This window comes from Lutra lutra, chromosome 2 (genome assembly GCF_902655055.1).
Source record: "Lutra lutra chromosome 2, mLutLut1.2, whole genome shotgun sequence".
Lineage (NCBI taxonomy): Eukaryota > Metazoa > Chordata > Mammalia > Carnivora > Mustelidae > Lutra > Lutra lutra.
In genome coordinates, this window is record NC_062279.1 from 13,668,153 (window position 1) to 13,686,063 (window position 17,911).

Sequence of the window (17,911 nt, forward strand, 5' to 3'; positions counted from 1 at the left end):
GGCATAAATAAAGACAGCCCGTCAGTGCAATAGACTAAAATTTCAAACATAGATCCTAGTATATAGGGAAATTTAGCATAAAACAGAAAATGGTTTTTCTGTTCAGTGGGATTTGATAAATGGTGCTGGCACAACTGGCTATCCATCTGGAAGAATGTAAAATTGGACCCATATCTCTCAGCATATTCAAAAATAAGTTAAGATGGATTAAAGACAAATGTAAAAAGTAAAGCAAAAAAAAAAAAAATTCTGGAAGTTAATTTGAAAGGCGGAATAAAGGAGGAATGACTTGACCCTCGAGTAGCAGGAAGTTCCCTAAACAGTGGCTTAGACATCTAACCATTAATTCTTTCCTGACAAAACAAGAAGGCCAGGGGTATAAGTCTATACTTATCTGAAGATGCCACCCAGAACCCAGGTTCCTTCCGCCATCCTTGGCATGTGGCCTTTGTCCCATGGATCCCCAGATGTTTGCTGCATTTTCTTAATTCCTGGCTGAAACAGAGTAAACGCAAAGGTGAGAAGACCTTCTTTACTCTGGACTGTTTCTTTTTACTCCCCAGAGACGTCTTCCTACATCTCTTTTTTCAGAACTGTTATACTTGGCTACGCTTAGTGGCATGAGAAGAGGGAACATATACTATTTTTGCTTTCCAGCTTTTATAACAGAGGAAGGCAAGGAAAAAGTCGTTGTGAATCCACACAGCCTACCCCAGAGACTACGTGTACCTCTCGATGATAGGGAAGACCCTTCTAACAGAAACAGAAAACCCCAGGGCACCTGGGTGGTTCAGTGGGTTAAAGCCCCTGCTTTCAGCTCAGGTCATGATCCCAGGGTCCTGGGATTGAGCCCTGCATCGGGCTCTCTGCTCACCAGAGAACCTGCTTCCCCCCACCCCCTGCCTATCTCTGCCTGCTTGTGATCTCTGTCTGTCAAATAAATAAATAAAATCTTTAAAAAGGAAAGAGAAAGAAAGAAAGAAAGAAAGAGAGAAAACCCAGGGAGAAAAGCTTGAATGATTAATTTTTTTAAAACTTAAAACCTTCTACATGTAAATGAAAATACCATAAACAAAACTGCCGTATTGGGGCTTGTGATTACAACTCATGTGACAGATATAAGGTCTCTCCATATAATAAACTAAGAGTAACTTTTGCAAATTGAAAACAGAAAGACGATCCAGTGGGAAATGGCATGAATAAACGGTTCACAGAAGAGCAAATTCAAGTGGTCAGTAAACACATGGAAAGGTGATCTGTTTTCCTGCTGGTCTGAGAAAGGCAGTAGCTAATCCCAGCCCCCACACCCCCGCGGCCCAGCTCACGTCCTGGCTTCCATCACTGAGCATTTGTGTACCACGTGACTACGAGTGGGTTGCCTGGGGATTTCCTCCCACCTTGGAAAGCAGAAAATTAATGGAAGAGGTTCTGGTGGTGAGAAGTTTTCCCTGTTAGAATCCTGAACACATTTTTTCAAGGAGACAACCTCCTCCGCTGAATGTCGTGCTCTGTTGGGTTGTTAATCCAGTTCCTTAGATACAGATAACTTAATAGACTTACATGTCCCATCATGGCTTCCTGTGTGTGGTTGTCATGGGAAAATATACCCAGGCGACCCTTGAACAACATGGGTGTTGGAGACCTTGACACCCCACACCGTTGAGAAACCACATCTAACTTTTGACTCCTCCAGAACTAAACTACCAAGAGACAACTGTTGACCAGAAGCCTTACCAGTAACATAGTCAATTAACATATACTTGTATGTTTGTATGTTATGTGTATTATATTCCATATTCTTAAAATAAAGTGAACTAGAGCAAAAAGAAAATGCTATTAAGAAAATCATAAAGAAGAGAAAATACATTTCTAGGACTGTACTATATAAAAAAAAACCACATATAAGTGGACCCAAGCAGTTCAAGCCTGTGTTATTCGAGGGTCCACTGTACTGACCCCTGACAACTTGTGAAAACAGTGCATTCATTCTTAAAGTGAGGACTTTCTAGACAATTCTGACGATGGGGCTTAGGAAGAAGCTCCCCCAGAAAGAGCAATTTACAAATTGCTTTCATCAAAATCTTATTCAAAAGTATTGATAAAGGTATATAAAGTAAACACAACAAAGATCCATTCGTAGAACTGGTGAGAGAGAGAGTGAGAAAGAAAGAAGAAAGGAAGGAAGGAAGGAAGAAAGGAAGGAAGGAAGCTGGCCTCACATGTAGCTGAATATGGAAAGTTTAGGGTTTATATTCCTCCTTTCATCCAGCTTCAGCCAGGGGGTGAGATCGCACTGGGTCCTGGGCAGAGGCACATTGTCTCAACTGAACCATAACCACAATCTTCTTAAAAACAACTTTTGCTGGCATTGCACTCTAATGTTTTGCTGGATAAAGACATTTTGCCCATTAGGATAATAGCATCCACAACATATCCAGGATTGTGCTGAGGGAGAGAATGAAGAGTTGGTGGCAAAGGGGAGGGACCATGCCTTTAAAACATTTTCATCAATTTCCAAATAGAAAAAGGCCCATTTTTAGCTCCTAGATATAGATTACTTTGGGGGAGGGGAGTGGATTTATTGCTAAAATATTACGAAAATGATAAATAACTTAAAAATCTGTGTGCTGGGGCACCTGGGTGGCTCAGTGGGTTAAAGCCTCTGCCTTCAGCTCAGGTCATGATCTCAGGGTCTTGGGATCGAGCCCTGCATCGGGCTCTCTGCTTAGCGGGGAGCCTGCTTCCTCCTCTCTCTCTCTCTCTCTGCCTGCCTCTCTGCCTACTTATGATCTCTGTCTGCCAAATAAATAAAAAATAAATAAAATCTTTTAAAAAAAATCTGTGTGCTGTATGTTTCAGAGAGGTCAAAAGAATTAGATTCATATTTCTTAGATGTAGAACATGAAGGTTGTACATATCATTTTAGAATGTCACTAATAGTATCGGGCAGATGTAAAAACAGTATTAACCGTGACTTCAAGATACCAATTATGTGTCTTTCGGGAGTGAAGTGGAATGCATTCATTTTTTTTTCTTACTCCTCTTCTTTTTATTTTATTTATTTGTGTTTTTTTCATTATGAAAATATATTAAACATTCCAGCATGTTGGAAATTGTAAAAGAGGAAGATTTGAGAGCCAAGAGCAAAATGCTTTTAATTTTAAAGACCGAGATTTAGTTTAGTCTTGGATGCCATTATAGTGAATAATGGGAACTGATCCTAGACTTCAAAAGAAATATGACCATATGGTCTTACCATTCAGCACTTTATGCTGCTATGAATTTCCAGTTATACCCCAAACTTTTCACTTCCCCAGTGTTCCCCCTCACCTCTGTCATCACACAAAAATGAAAGGAATCCGAAACCTTTTTCTGAAATACTTCTGAAATACTTACTGGTGCCGAGAAAACTTTTTTTTTTTCCTTTGTGAGAGTAGGATTTTATGAAGAAAGACAAAAATGCGAAGCATTAATCAGATACACCAGGCTAATTACCACAACTCCAAAGTTTATTACTTTTAAATATTAACTACTTAAAATGATTCATTTAGAGATCAAAATGATTAATCCTTCTCAGTCACTATAAATGTCAGCGGCGGGATTAAAGGATTTAGACGGTCATGTTTACTCAACCTTTCATTTCTGTACTTAAAGACACAAGTTAAATAGCTTCAGTTTATCATCACTCCATGTTCATGTTTTCCTCCGAGCTCCCTCTTTTAGCCCCCCTGCCTACCCGATTGTTAACTAATTTGGGCTGTTAAGGAGGCAAGTGCTTCGTTCAGACTCGGTGCCAACCTGCTTTGTAGATTACCTACCAGAAGGTGCGAGCAGATAGATGTAGTTTACAGCCCTCCTCCGGCCACAGTGGGGGTAATCCTTTCCCCCTGCCTCGGCCTTTATTGGTCTGCTGTCTTGAGCCCCCTGGTTTCCTGCTAATTTTGTATCCGGTCCTCGCCACGTGTCCGGTTCTGGATCCACGTTGTGAATCACCGCGGTGCCTTCGGTAGCAATTATTAAGCACCTGCTGCTTCACGCCCGGCCATATGCATATTTATACCAATACCTACTGCCATTTGATTCGGACCCCTGCAGATAGGCGGGAGCCATGTGATCATCCCCGGGTCTTGGATTGTTCCAAAGAAGTAATCACTTCACAGAAATAGGAAGCAAATTCATTTCAGAATGCTTTTGATAAAAACCTGTTGGAAGGTTATGTCCCTAATTACAAATGGCCACGGGTATCCAAGTGGCACTATTTCGTGGTGGACACGGAAATCCTTTGTGATTCAGGCTTACGAAGATGCTTCTTCCTTAGAAGTCAGCAGATTCGTGACCCCGTGTTTCTGATTTGAGCCAACAAGTCTCCTATTCAGTTTCTGGGTTTGCCCTCCCCTGGAACTTTACAGATCTTCTCTTGAAGAAAATGTGAATTCCCTGGGCCGTTCATTCTAACCCGGCTTTCTCTGCCTACATACCTACTTGGGGTGTTCCCTTCCCACTCTCCTCCCCAAGTTCACGATGGCGTCCCCGCCTCCTGTCCTCACTGACACACAGATGACCTTCCCTACCGAGTTCAGGATGAATGCCATCGGGGCAATGGCTTCCATTAGACTCGAGTTTTGAGTAATAAACCAGATTATAATTATGACATACAGTGGTCGAGTTCTCTGTCTTCTAAGAATTTGAGATTTTCAGTCTGTGGGGATGGATGTTAATATCACAGTAACAGATAAAGGGAGCAAGCTCTGAAAGGTATTTGTATTTTACATGCAGCATAAAATGGGGGGGGCAGTTAAGGTATTTAGTGGGACTTGAAGTTAATTCTTAAAATGCAGTTTTGTGTAGGGCCTCATAAGTTGAGATTATATCATCATTGAAATTTCTGTTGCATGTTCAAGGATGGGTATTCTATTCAAACGGTGACAAATTTAGCTTAAGAAGGTGAAAGCGTTTGGATTGTCCCATAAAATATGCATTAGGCCTCAAAGGGGAAAAAGTTACATACATTTCTATTGTTGTATGATCTTCTTATCATTTTGCAAACACAGCAAAAAAGGGAACTCCGGATAAGGAGGTGGGGACATTAATTCCGCAAGCATCAAGTAAGAAATATTTGCCCAGTTTGTAGTTTTGTGTTCTGCCCTGCCCTTGGAGGAACGTTACTCCGTGCCTGAGAAGGGACAATCCATCCAAACTCACAACAACCAAGGAAAATATTTAAAAAGAGTTATAGGTTATTTTATTTCTGTCTATTGAATGTATATTGATTCTTCTATCCATTTCCCAAACTCAGTTTTGGGCACTGCTATTACAGAAGAAATGGGTGAGTGTTCTCCTTTTCAGAAAGCCTTGTATGTCAAAAGAAAGGGCAGAAAGGAAATGAGAGACAAACATTGCTCCAATGTTTCTTACAGAACTTCACTTCTTTACAATTAATGAGGAAGGATAGTTAAAAGCCAGCTTCTCTGAGAGAAGCTAGTAGGTTAAAATTCTAATTATTGAATAGGAACTATTAAAGAGCAAATTTAAAAAAAAAACATGTATTTCCTTTTTTTTTTTTAAAGGAGACAGGCTCTAATTCTTCTTTACTCTATTTTTTAAATTAAGAAAATGATCATGCAAAGTAAAATTTCAAATCTATAAAATAGAAAATCACTAATTTCCTTCACTTGCAGTCCCTCGAAATGATCATCACAACAGTTTTCTTGCCTTCCTCACCTTCATTCACGCTCAAAACCATAAACACTCACAAAATGTGTTGGTTCTCTCTCTTAGTTTCCAAAAAATGGAATCAGACTGTACACAACATTCTGCAACTTGTGTGTGTATGCTTTTTTCTTTTCTTTTTTTTTTTTTTTGCTTAAAATATATATAATGGGCTTCCCTCCAGATCCAAAGATATAGGTCCAGACTCACTGTTGATGCTAGCCACATAATTTTCCATCGAATGGGCTACATATAATGTATCAGCCATTCCCTTCTGGTAAGCATTCCAGTTATTTTAATTTTTGCAACAGTGCCATGGGAATCGTTATTGGTCCATGTATGTTTGAGAGCAGGTGATTTTGGTCTCAAAGGTGGACTCTCTGAGCTAAAGAGAGGTTTTCATTTTGATAGAAAACCATTTTCAAAGACTAAATCCGCATAATAGAAAGCAAAGAAAAAATAGTCACATAAAATGATAATAATTCACAGAGCAGGCCCCCAGAATCAACTACTGTTTGAAGGGAACAACAGTTCTTAGTTTGTCCCCCAAATTTCAATACCACTGACCTACATCGCAGTTCCCCATTGCAAACTTGCAGCGTAATACAGGAATCTACCGATAATAACAGGTCCTGGGGAGGATATGTGGAAATAGAATCCCCCCATACACTGGGACGGAAACATAAAATGGTGCAGCCATTGTGGAAAATAGCCTGGCAGGGTTTCCAAAGATAACACCTAGAGCTACCCTATGACTCAGCGATGCATCTCACAAAGACATATATGGACAAAAACTTGTACACGAATATCCCTAACAGCATTTCATAATAACCAAAAAGTAGAAACAATTCAAACGTCTATTAACTGATGAGTGGATATGTAACTGAACCCAAGTCCATGTGCCTGATGGACAGCAAAGCCAACCACAGAGACATCGGGTGTGTAGCAAGCAAACTGTCCATTACAGAGGCAGCCATAGGAGGAGATGGGATGGCAAGCTCAAATCTGCTTCCCCGGGGTGGGACAGAACAGGTTTTTTATAATCACAGGGGTTGAGATTACATCTACATTGATGAAAAAGAGCTGCGGGAAAGCTTCGGGTTATCCCTGAGGAAGGATACAGATGTAACATAGATGTAACACACACCCGGGTTCATTTTGGGATGGAGACTTAACATCAGAATGAGGCAGAATTCAGCCCCTGAAGTCCAGAGGTTATCTTGGGGCTGTGGGCACGATCTGAGAGCCATGTGGAGTCAGACCTGCTAAGTTTTTCCCTATTCTAGGTATATTCCATCCCAATGCATACTATTTGACCCTAAAAATGAAATACTAATATATACTACAGTAGGAATGGACCTTGAAAGCATTATGCTAAGTAAAAGAAACCAGTCACAGACGTCCACACACTGTAGGGTCTCTTTTATTTGAAATGTTCAGAATAGACGAATCTGTAGTACAGAGAGTCGATTGGTGGTTGCCTAGGGCTAGGGCAAGGACGAGCAGGTAAGGGGGATGATGGGAGGTGACTGATAATGGGTACAAGGTTTCTTTGGGGGATGATAAACTTGTCCTAAAGTTGTGGTGATAATTACACACCGTAAGACATATACTAAAAGCCATTGACTTGCACCTTTTATTTTATTTTTTAAGATTTTATTTATTTATTTGACAGAGAGAGATCACAAATAGGCAGAGAGGCAGGCAGAGAGAGAGGGAGAAGCAGGCTCCCCGCTGAGCAGAAAGCCCGACGTGGGGCTCGATCCCAAGACCCTGAGATCATGGCCTGAGCCCAAGGCAGAGGCTTGACCCACTGAGCCACCCAGGCTCCTGACTTGCACCTTTCAAATGGACACAATATATGGTTTATGAGTTATGTCTCAATAAAGCTGTTAGAAAAAAAAAAAAAAGAAAGAAAAAAAGAAAAAAACAAGGAAGAGAGAGAGAAGCAAAATCTGGAGAATTCTAGACTCTGGACGGGAAGAGAATCCCGTGAGTTCAGACCTGGACCACCCAAAAGTACGGTCTGTTTCTTTTCCACTCACACAGAGATAGTGGATGTCTTGCTTCCTGGAGAACATCCCTTGGCCTTGAGCTTTGAAAAATCCTTCCCGGCTCTGACCGGGTTATAGATGCAGCGTGAGAAAAAGGCCAAGCAGCTAAACAATTTATTTCCATCCCTTTCTTTTCCTGAAGGGGTAACTTTGCTGGGTGCCAACCTTAACCTGAAACATTTGTTCTTATCTGGTCCTGCCCACTTGGTCACAGACCTTCCCTCCCTTTTTGAAAGTGCGAATTTTTTTTGCTTTAATGATACAACCTGCCTATGTTGTGTTGATTCGGTTTTTTTTCATAGATTTTCTTTTTTTTTTTTTTTTTAAGATTTTATTTATTTATCTGACAGAAATCACAAGTAGGCAGAGAGGCAGGCAGAGAGAGAGGAGGAAGCAGGCTCCCTGCTGAGCAGAGAGCCCGATGCGGGGCTCGATCCCAGGACCCTGAGATCATGACCCGAGCCGAAGGCAGAGGCTTAACCCACTGAGCCACCCAGGCGCCCCCATAGATTTTCAAATTTATGAGTGTCGTAAAACTCAAATGCCTAATCCAATCCAAGCTAACCTTGCCTTGTAATCACAATGACTCTCGTGCTTAGGTATACTTTATTCTGGCAATTTATTGTTTGGGTAATGCTTCAAATTGTAAGTGGGAAACTCTGGGTTGGCCCTACTGCCAAGGTTACCAAAATTCAATGTGTAGCAGATAAATACTTATTTTACCAGTTTCAGCTCAATAGAATTAATGTAAAGATTCTAAAAGGCCGAGAAGGAAATTAAGAACCAGTTAGAACCAGTGCAAAGTTAGAAGCCAAAGTAGAGGGGGGCGCCTGAGTGGCTCAGTGGGTTAAGCCTCTGCCTTCGGCTCGGGTCATGATCTCAGGGTCCTGGGATTGAGCCCCGCATCGGGCTCTCTGCTCAGCAGGGAGCCTGCTTCCTCCTCTCTCTCTGCCTACCTCTCTGCCTACTTGTGATCTCGGTCTGTCAAATAAATAAATAAAATCTTTAAAAAAAAAAAAAACCCAAAGTAGAGGAAAGATACAGAGGGTCTTATCATCCCTTTCGCCCCTTTCGCCCCGAAGGAACCCTGGAAAATAAGAATAAATGTATCCTTATTTCTTGTGTTTCTTGAAGCCAGAGCAAGATGGTCAAGTTTTTAGATAGTTCCAGAAGCATCTTTTCTGCCTTTCTCTTTGCACATTTCTACATTGCCCTAAAGCCCTCCCTAGGAGGGCTCACCCAGCCCAGCCCTCCCACCTCCATGATATCTCTACCAGCTGTCTCTCTTCCCCGAGTCAGAAACCTTTCTTCTCTCTCTTCTCCCTGTTTGTCGAAACTGCATTTGTTTTCCATAAGTATGGCCCATCTTGCTAACACTGATAGATTGTGGGAAATAACGCGCTAGAACTAATTTATTCTCATTTGATCGCTAGATCTCCCCAGGGGTGTTTGCCTTAAAACAAGGGATCCCACAAGCAAGTATCCTTACAACCAAAGAGGACAATTGGCAATAATAGGGCCGACGCTCTGAGGCAGGTCTGGGCTAGAGATATTTTTGAATAAAGGAAAAGGAAAAGTCAATGTTGGTGGTCAAGCGGTGTTCTAAAATTGTTTGGAAATGATCCTCTGCTCATGGTCAAATTGTACATTTCTGTATGATTGTTAATTACATTTGTCCAGGTGTCTATTTTGTAAGCCGTTCTCCTTAGCCTTGCTTTATGGCAGTCACATTTACAGAAAGGATCTCTTAAAACAAGTCACCAGAGCCCTGAAGGATGAAAAAATAGAAGAGTAAAGTGATTTGAGCAGAGCTAGTGAGTGGAGGTCGGGTTTAATGTTCTTTCCTAGAGGAAATGAAAGCCAACTTTCAATCCAGGAAAGCAGTCTAACAGTGGCTCCTCTGCTTCTACCTGTTTTCCAGCTTGCATTTCAGAAAGAGCCTATGAGAGTTTTGAATTATTGGGAGACATTGATTTCAGAGCGTCAGATATTGAAGGAGTTCAGGATACACATATGGGTTCACAGGGACGGTGCCTTGGATATATTTATGTGTGAAGTGAACCGTGTTTACATACCTGGATAACAGATACTGAAGACAGCTTTCTGCTGTCCCTCATCTCATAGATTTTTGCATCAAGGTGTTAACTGTGTAAAAGTCGATAATGTGGAAGATATCTTCCGTTGCATTTCAGAGATTAGAAAGGATTTTTAAGTGCTTTTAACCTCCTTCTTATTTTTATTCTCCAATGGGCACCTCCCAAAGTAGAGGAAAGATACAGAGGGTCTTATCATCCCTTTCGCCCCTTAACAATTATTTCGTATTCTTGTTTTGAAAAGTCACCATGTTTAATGGTGCTATGTAACTGTTTTAGACCCCTCTCCACCCTCTCCCCATTTAAAGTGCGATGTATAAGAAACAGTGGGTAAGTTCTTCCGCCACTGTTCCATTAACTGTCCATGACATTGACCTTTTCTGGATTTACTTTTGTGAGTACAAGCTACGCTAATTATTTTAAAACTACTGATAATACTATGCCTTAATTCATCAAACTTGCCCACTTTTTCACTCTTCCATGGGTTCTTTTTTCCTTCTTTTTTTTTTTTTCTGACATATTTTTTGGTTCAGATACTTATTCAAATCTCTCTGATAAGCAGTTTGATTTGTAGCTAATTGTAGCAACTGATTTTCATTATTTATGAGTGTCCTTGTCAGAACCCATTTGGAAGTCTGACCAAGATAAAGCTGATTCCAACTTCTGATACGACCACAGCAATAAAGCAATTAACCACACTAGTTAAAATGTGCTGGGACCTGAAGGCTACTGATATCTTTACAACCAAATACATACAATATTGTGCATTATATTGGACTCATTTCTTAAAAGATTTCACGTTATTGTATTATCACAAATAATTTATGATACCCTCTTTTGAAAAAAAAATATGATGTATGTGACATCTCACACCAGCCAATTAACTTTAAAATGTTCATAGATTGAAGAGATAGAAGTAGGGAAATGAAAACAGTGAGTGATATAAATGCTTCATATTCTTAAAAGGTTGGTATTATACGGCAGCATCTGAATCAGTCTTTGTGAACTGTTGTTCTTTCTACGTACTTTAATTCTGGTTGGTACCTAAAACTCAGACTCCATCATGCCAACAAAAGACAAGAAAGGAAGAGCCATATATATCTGCATTGGACAAGCAAATATATTTCTCTCTCTTCTCATCCATAGTATGATAAAAGATATGTGCAATTTCAAGAATAAACACACGATTGGCAAAATCATTAATCAGAGGAGTCATTTTCGAGTGTCACCTAATTTAAATACTTTGACTTGAAGTTATTGCCTTGCCATGAGTTTTATTAAGCTCCAATGTATTTGTACAGGCCTGTAGGGTTCACAGACATTTATTTTTCAGGGAACTTGATTTTATCATTAATTTTTAAATACATATTACTCCAGCTTTATCTTTAGAGTGCATTTTATTTGCAAAAAATTGGTTTACTCTGATCAATACAGATGTTTCCAGGTGTTTATTAAAGCAAAATGTCTAGAAAGTCAGATGTCTGCAGATTTTCAAGATATTGACGTAGTGAATGTATGCACATGCACAGGATATATGTTTATGCTCATAACTAACTTAAGGGGGCAAGATGTAATAAAGACTTCCCAAGCCCCTGTTTCTACTTACCAAGTAACTTACTCTCTTTTCTCTACCGAGGCAGTGACATCTAGGTGGGAAAAAAAAAAACATCGTTTAGGACTAGAGCCAAGACCCAGGAAATAACTGACAATTTCCATTGCTTCACGAGTGGCTGAACGAAATTCTATCCTTGATAACCAGTCCTTTCTCTGGATTGAGTTGTCATGGTCCACGTTCCTTGGCTCGCCCCTCTCTCTCAAGGTCCTTATGGGCTTAAGTGGTCAACAGAAGAGCTCTCAGTGGGGGTATGTGGGAGATCAGCCGAGGAGCCCCTCTCCCAGCCTCCCTTAACTGTGCCCCCTTGACCATATGCCACGCGAGGCTGATATCAACCCCTGGGGCCCATAACTGGAAAAACCGAAATGCTTGAGTGTTTATTTTAGGGAGATTTCTTTAAAAAAAAAAAAAATGAAACATATACTCACTAGTTGTTATCTTTTTTTCCCCCTAATTAGGACAGAATTTTACCCTAAGGCAGTTAGGAGTTTGTGAACCAGCAACTCGAAGAGGACTGGCATTTTGTGCGGAAATGGGGCTTCCTCACAGAGGTTACTCTATCAGTGCAGGGTCAGATGCTGATACGGAAAATGAAGCAGTGATGTCCCCAGAGCATGCCATGAGACTTTGGGGCAGGGGGGTCAAATCGGGCCGCAGCTCCTGCCTGTCAAGTCGGTCCAACTCAGCCCTCACCCTGACAGACACAGAGCACGAGAACAAGTCCGACAGTGAGAGTGGTAAGTGCCATGTTTTTTGCTCTATCATATTGACCTTCACTACTTTTGTCTGTTTTCGTTGACCGCGGGCGCCTGCTTCTCTTCTTTCTTCTCTTCTCCCCTTCTTCCTTCTCTTTCTTTCTTTCTTCTTCCTCTCTTTTCCTTTTTGACGCACTAGAACTCAAGAAATGTCCTTGAATTGTGCATTTATTTTTTTCCCGGAAAAAAATCAATGTTCGACATCAGATTATTAAATTATGCAAGCGGTCTATGATGTGTTAGCTATAGTTTTGAAAAACAGTTTGATTATGTACGGAAAAAAAATTTAAAAGATTAGCTTTGACTTATCTGACTTATCTGGGACCACGTCACCTCGTGTCCTCTGTGAAGTAGCCAAGCCCGTGGTGGAAAAGTTTACCCCAGAGCCAGCTGGTAATCAAAGATGTCTTTGTAGATGCGTCCTGAAGATAGCCCAGAGAAGCTGCAGAATCTTAGAATGGATGAAGGAGCACACAGAATAGTTTATTAACAGGGCTCAAGTGATGGAAGAACAAATTTGATCATACTTTAAACTCACTAGTCGATGAGAGTCAATGAAAGTTTGGTAAAGAGGGCGAGTACGGTTTTGATGTACTTCGGGGACTGAAATATTATGCAATTAAGTCTACTCCCAAAAATCAGATTTTAGGCTATCTAAATAGCAACTTTACATACTGTAAGAAAGGTATCTTTATGAATTATTGGGACTTTTTTCTTACAGCTAATGCAGGTTCATAAAAACAGGTCATTTATATGCAATAATAGATTTCAAAGGAAAGTTCATTTTTAGTCAATATTGCTTCTAAGAAGCATTGGAGCATCAGTGCCAACATACCAGACAATGAAAGGACATTTCTCCTTCAACATTTAATATTAACATTGCACTTGTGACTTCAATCTAGTTATTGATGCTCTGTGTATATGAAGCATCAAGAAACAAGGAGAAAATTAAAATGGAAGATTTGCATGACATTTGAAAAGAAAGATGGTTGTTTCCCCGACGGGATTTCATTTGTGTTATTTATTGAGCAACTCTGTCGACTCGGCTTTGCGATGGGAAAGCAGGTCCATTCAGCCTTCAGTTTTAGCGAAGTCATAGTATAAAGTGGTACCTATTGCTTCCCATTGTGACTGTCCTTTCTAGTCATGAAAAAAAGTCTAATTTAAACCAACTAAAACAGTGTCTTCTCTTATGTTAGAATACTTTAGTGCACTAAACCAGAATGAAGATCAATTAATAATACACACTCGATGTGTTCATTTTGGAAGTGTCCATTCTAGCTGGACGCTGGCTTCTGTCCAACCCCACACAGGAAACAAGGACAGTTCTCTCTGACAAAATGAGTCTTCAGATGAGGCTGCCAGCATTTCCCTGAGCTAATCCAGTCACCTCAGTAAAACCTGTATTTATATCAGTTTTCATTGTGGATTCAGAAGTTACTAACCTTAAATGCATAAGATTTGGTGTCAACTTTGTTTCCCATCTATCCAAACCTTCAGGTACAATGGTTGTATTCAAATGTAGTGCTTGGTATTGGATTTCCCTAAAATACAGGATAAAATTTATGGTAGTTATAGAAAAGAGTAGAAGGCAGCAAGAGAAGGCATTTGGTTCTGATTCTCGACATCATATCCATCCCGTATCCATTACATATTTTCTCACACCGGGTCAACTTGTTCTTTCCACCACAACCTTTGTAGCAGCTCTTACTTCTCCCTAAAAACAAATGTATCCTGTTATCGTATCTGTAGTGGTAAAATGAACGTAATGATTCTTAAGATTCTATATCTGTTAAAGCTATCCCGCAGTGAATGCCCCAAAACAGGCCATTTTTTTTTTTCTTTTAGGGAAATCTAAAACTTACCAAATTGTCAACTTCAAGGTAATGGTATAAAATAACTAACTGGTAGAAAGGAGGGTAGGAAGTCTGAGTTTCTCCCACCATTGGCCCTCACCATTTGCATGGATTATGATTACCTAGAGGAGGAACTGCTTCCCCCAGGATTGCCTAGACCTTGTTCATAGAGAGATGTCAAGGCAAGAAAATGTGCGCTCTTTCCTCTCTCCAGGTGATGATTATGCAGCAGAATGAAGAGAGACAGGAAGAGGGTGTCAAGGGTCTTGCCTTGAAATTCAGAACATTTGGTAGCATTTGTTGAGAGTAAACAGGTCAGCCAAGTTAAGAGTATAAAGTGTCAAAAACAATGTTTGTTGAGCTAGGCAAGTGATGACTTAAACTTGTGTTTACTCTTTTCCCCAAGGTTTGGCTGTGGTTGTTTCTTAAAAAAACATTTTGATGGTCCAGGAACTCCCAATGAGGTCAGCCAAGGGAAGAAAACAAAAGAGGAAATAAAATAGATATGGATATGGCCTCTTACTGAACATTGGCTATCGCATGGATTTAGGATGTATGACTGTAGGAACATTTCAGATTAGTTTATTTGTTCTGAATTTTCAGTGATTAGTCAGAATGAGCAAGATTCCATTGATAGTAAATAATTGCATTAAGAGGTGGAAAGGCATAATTTTCTGAAATCTTTAGCAGACTTACTGAATTTTAGAGTGAAACAAGAGCATTGAGGCTTTTTTTCTGATATAAAAACTATGGTTTTTCTTAAACTGGGTTAAAGGAAACACTAAAATTTGTAATCCTATACATGGTCTTCTAACATCTTTCAAAGCAATAACCCCAAAACTATTACTTTTTTTACTATTCCTACTTCTAGTCAAATATTTCTAATATAAAATTACTAAAATAATTCAATTCTATCCTCAATTATTTTTCATTGCTCTCTAAGTTTGAAAGACTATTGATTTCCCAGTGATATTTTCCTTTGCCTTTCATTAGTTTAATTGTCTAATCTCATTCACTGTTGTACAAGCTCCGGACGCGTCCTTGGAAGTTCCATTATATCCCTCTAGGTTGAAACAAGAAGGACATGTGTGAAATAACTCACCAAAATGAAACTAATTTAGGAACCAGACACCGACTTGTTTTTCTCCGGTTTAGCATGGGAGTTCTCGTTGACTGTTTTCATCATTTGAAATAACTGTGAATAAGGCTGTTTTCCCCAGAAAATGAAATGTTATTCAACATTTGTAAAATTATGCAAGCCGAGCGCCCAATGTTCTAGTTAGAACTTCAAAGAAGAGTTTAGTCACTAAAAAGGATTAGGTTTCATTTATTTATTGATAAAGAGGCCAACAGTTCAAGTTTAGAAGGCACTAGCACTGCTGTGAGGCTAATGAAATTTTGATGGCCCGAGCATCCCGCAAGCAAAAGAACATTCAGACCATGTCACCCATCTCCGTGTTAGCAGAGACTCAAAACAAGTGATAAAAGGTATTCTTTTGCAAAACTAACTCTTCACCAGCCGTGGGGTTTGAAGTTACAGAGCGTTTTGAGGAACAAATGTTTCCGGTCTATTGGGTTTCATATGGGATTCCAAATGTTAATCTTGTTCTGAGTGCAGGATCTGGGAGAAGTCCCTTCCTGACACCGTGCTTGCTGTGGTGGCCGTCGTCCTTCTTGGTCAGCTGCGGTGCACCAGGGCAGAGAGCGGAGGGGCAGTGGTTTGTGGCCACGTAGGAAGCGGAAATTCTGTTGAGCTGTTGCGAGGTTATGAAAATAACCACGATGAGCTGCCCTAATCAAAGGTAGAATTACCAGTATGCCCGGGGTCGCTTTGAGCGTCTTTCCTGTCTCTGATGTATCGTTAAAAGATCCCTGGCTGTATTTCCGCTCTGCAGCTCTGCGAGTCATCTGATCTGAATTCCAACTGTCTATTTAAATGTCAGAAACAAAGGATTTTTTTTTTCAAGACATCAACCTTTAAGCTTTAAAAATGTTTGTGCATCGTTTCCCAGAAGAAGCCAAACATATTAACATTCTTCGTCACCCAGCGGTGTGGTATCGTGAAAGGTGCCTGGATTTAGAATCAGCCCGCTCAGGATTTAGGTCTTTTCATTTAGCCTCTGAGGCTGTTGGCTACTGAAACACCCAGAACTCGAGTTCCCAACTTTTCCATTCTCATTGCTGCTTTGTTGGATGGACAGCAGTCCCAGCGATGTGATGCTCCCCTGCTGGGGATCCTCATCTGGCCCCCCTCTCCCTGTCTCCACAATCTTATGCCCCCTGGAAAGCCATGACCTTTGAAGTTGGACAGACCAGGAGGAGCTGCCACTCCCCTTCTGCCTCATTGTGATTGCAGACCTCGAAAGCACCTGCTAGGGGCAGTAGACGAGAACATGTTATAGGGGGGCAGATCTCCCGGGTTTGATTTGGTCCCATCACCTCCTGTGTGACCTTGGGCAAGTTACTTAACCTTCCTGTGCTGCAGTTTCCACAAGGTAAAGTAGAGAAAAGAGTAAATAGAATACAGTCCTTATAAGGTCATTGTGAGGACTGAATGAGTTCAGATCTATAATGTGCTTAGAACAGTGCCTGGAACCTAGTAACTTCCAAAGAAGTATGTGCTCTTCTCATCATCTGTAAAAAGTGGGAAATCACATCTCCTCTGTCAATGGCAATGAAGATGAAGTTAGTACTGACAAGTACTGACATAGTTTTGGCCCACAGCACGTCTCTCCTCCTTCTCACCGCCCCCCCCCCCCACACTCCTTTTTACTCTCCCTCTGTCTGCATTGGTTTTATTTGTGTGGCAAGATGAGAGGGAGCTAGTGATCTCCAGAAAAGGCACTGATAATTTGCATAGTCTGGAATTTCTGTCACTATTTATTGACTCTTTTATTTTTCTCCCAAACCCCACATCCTTTTTAATTTACTGTAATTAAATGAATGTACATTGAATGGTGCTGATAATTAGTCTGATGGCTGTAGACTTCAAAGACTTCGGCATGCTCCTTCCCCTTCTGGCCAAAGGAATTTTCAAAAGTAGTTTTTCCCTCAAAGGCATGTTACTTAGACAGCCAGTCAATTAAAAGGCAATTTAACTGATGCTCATCAGTTCACACGATAAAATAAATCATTCCTGGAAGACTTTATTTCTCATCTGAGGTCTTAGCAATATACCTGTTGTAGGACCCTGCTGATGCCACACTAATGTGCAGGATACTACAGTATTAAGGGCCAATTTGACAGACAAAGAGGGTCTAACAGTAAAGGGCAATATTTTTAGGTGTGATAGATACTCGCTTTGTACAGCTAACACATTTCAAGGAACCAATTCACTTGTCCTTTGAAATACTGTTTTTGAAGTCTGCTTTCAGTATAGATAAAGTCTAAAAGTTATTATTCTTTAAAAGGAAAAAGATACACTTCCTTTTTTTTTTAAGATACACTTTTTTTTTTAAAGATTTTATTTATTTATTTGTCAGAGAGAGAGAGCAAGCACAGGCAGACAGAATGGCAGGCAGAGGCAGAGGGAGAAGCAGGCTCCCTGATGAGCAAGGAGCCTGATGTGGGACTTGATCCCAGGACGCTGGGATCATGACCTGAGCCGAAGGCAGCTGCTTAACCAACTGAGCCACCCAGGCGTCCCTAAGATACACTTCTTAAACCAATTTGACGAACTGTTGCAGGGATAATGTTTAAACCAATCTTTCAGCAGAAAACTTTTCACTGTTTCGCAATCCAAGTTGTCATGTCAGGCCAAATATATTCTCTTAAAGAGCGGGCGACGTACTCTCTGCTTTTTCTGAGAGACTGCTTTAGGCAAGAGAGG

General features: G+C 40.5%; 1 protein-coding gene across 9 annotated transcripts in view; it reads left to right on the forward strand.

Moving 5' to 3' along the window:
- The window catches only part of TENM3 (teneurin transmembrane protein 3), a 441,422-nt gene that overhangs the window by 8,847 nt on the left and 414,664 nt on the right, over positions 1-17,911 (forward strand). For 8 of the 9 annotated variants that reach the window (XM_047714374.1, XM_047714410.1, XM_047714419.1 and 5 more), the window contains exon 2: positions 11,930-12,208. The exons of the other annotated variant lie outside the window; for it this stretch is intronic. In XM_047714374.1, the coding sequence (XP_047570330.1) occupies positions 11,930-12,208 (279 nt within the window). The remainder of the gene's footprint in view (positions 1-11,929; positions 12,209-17,911) is intronic. 9 annotated transcript variants of the gene reach the window in all.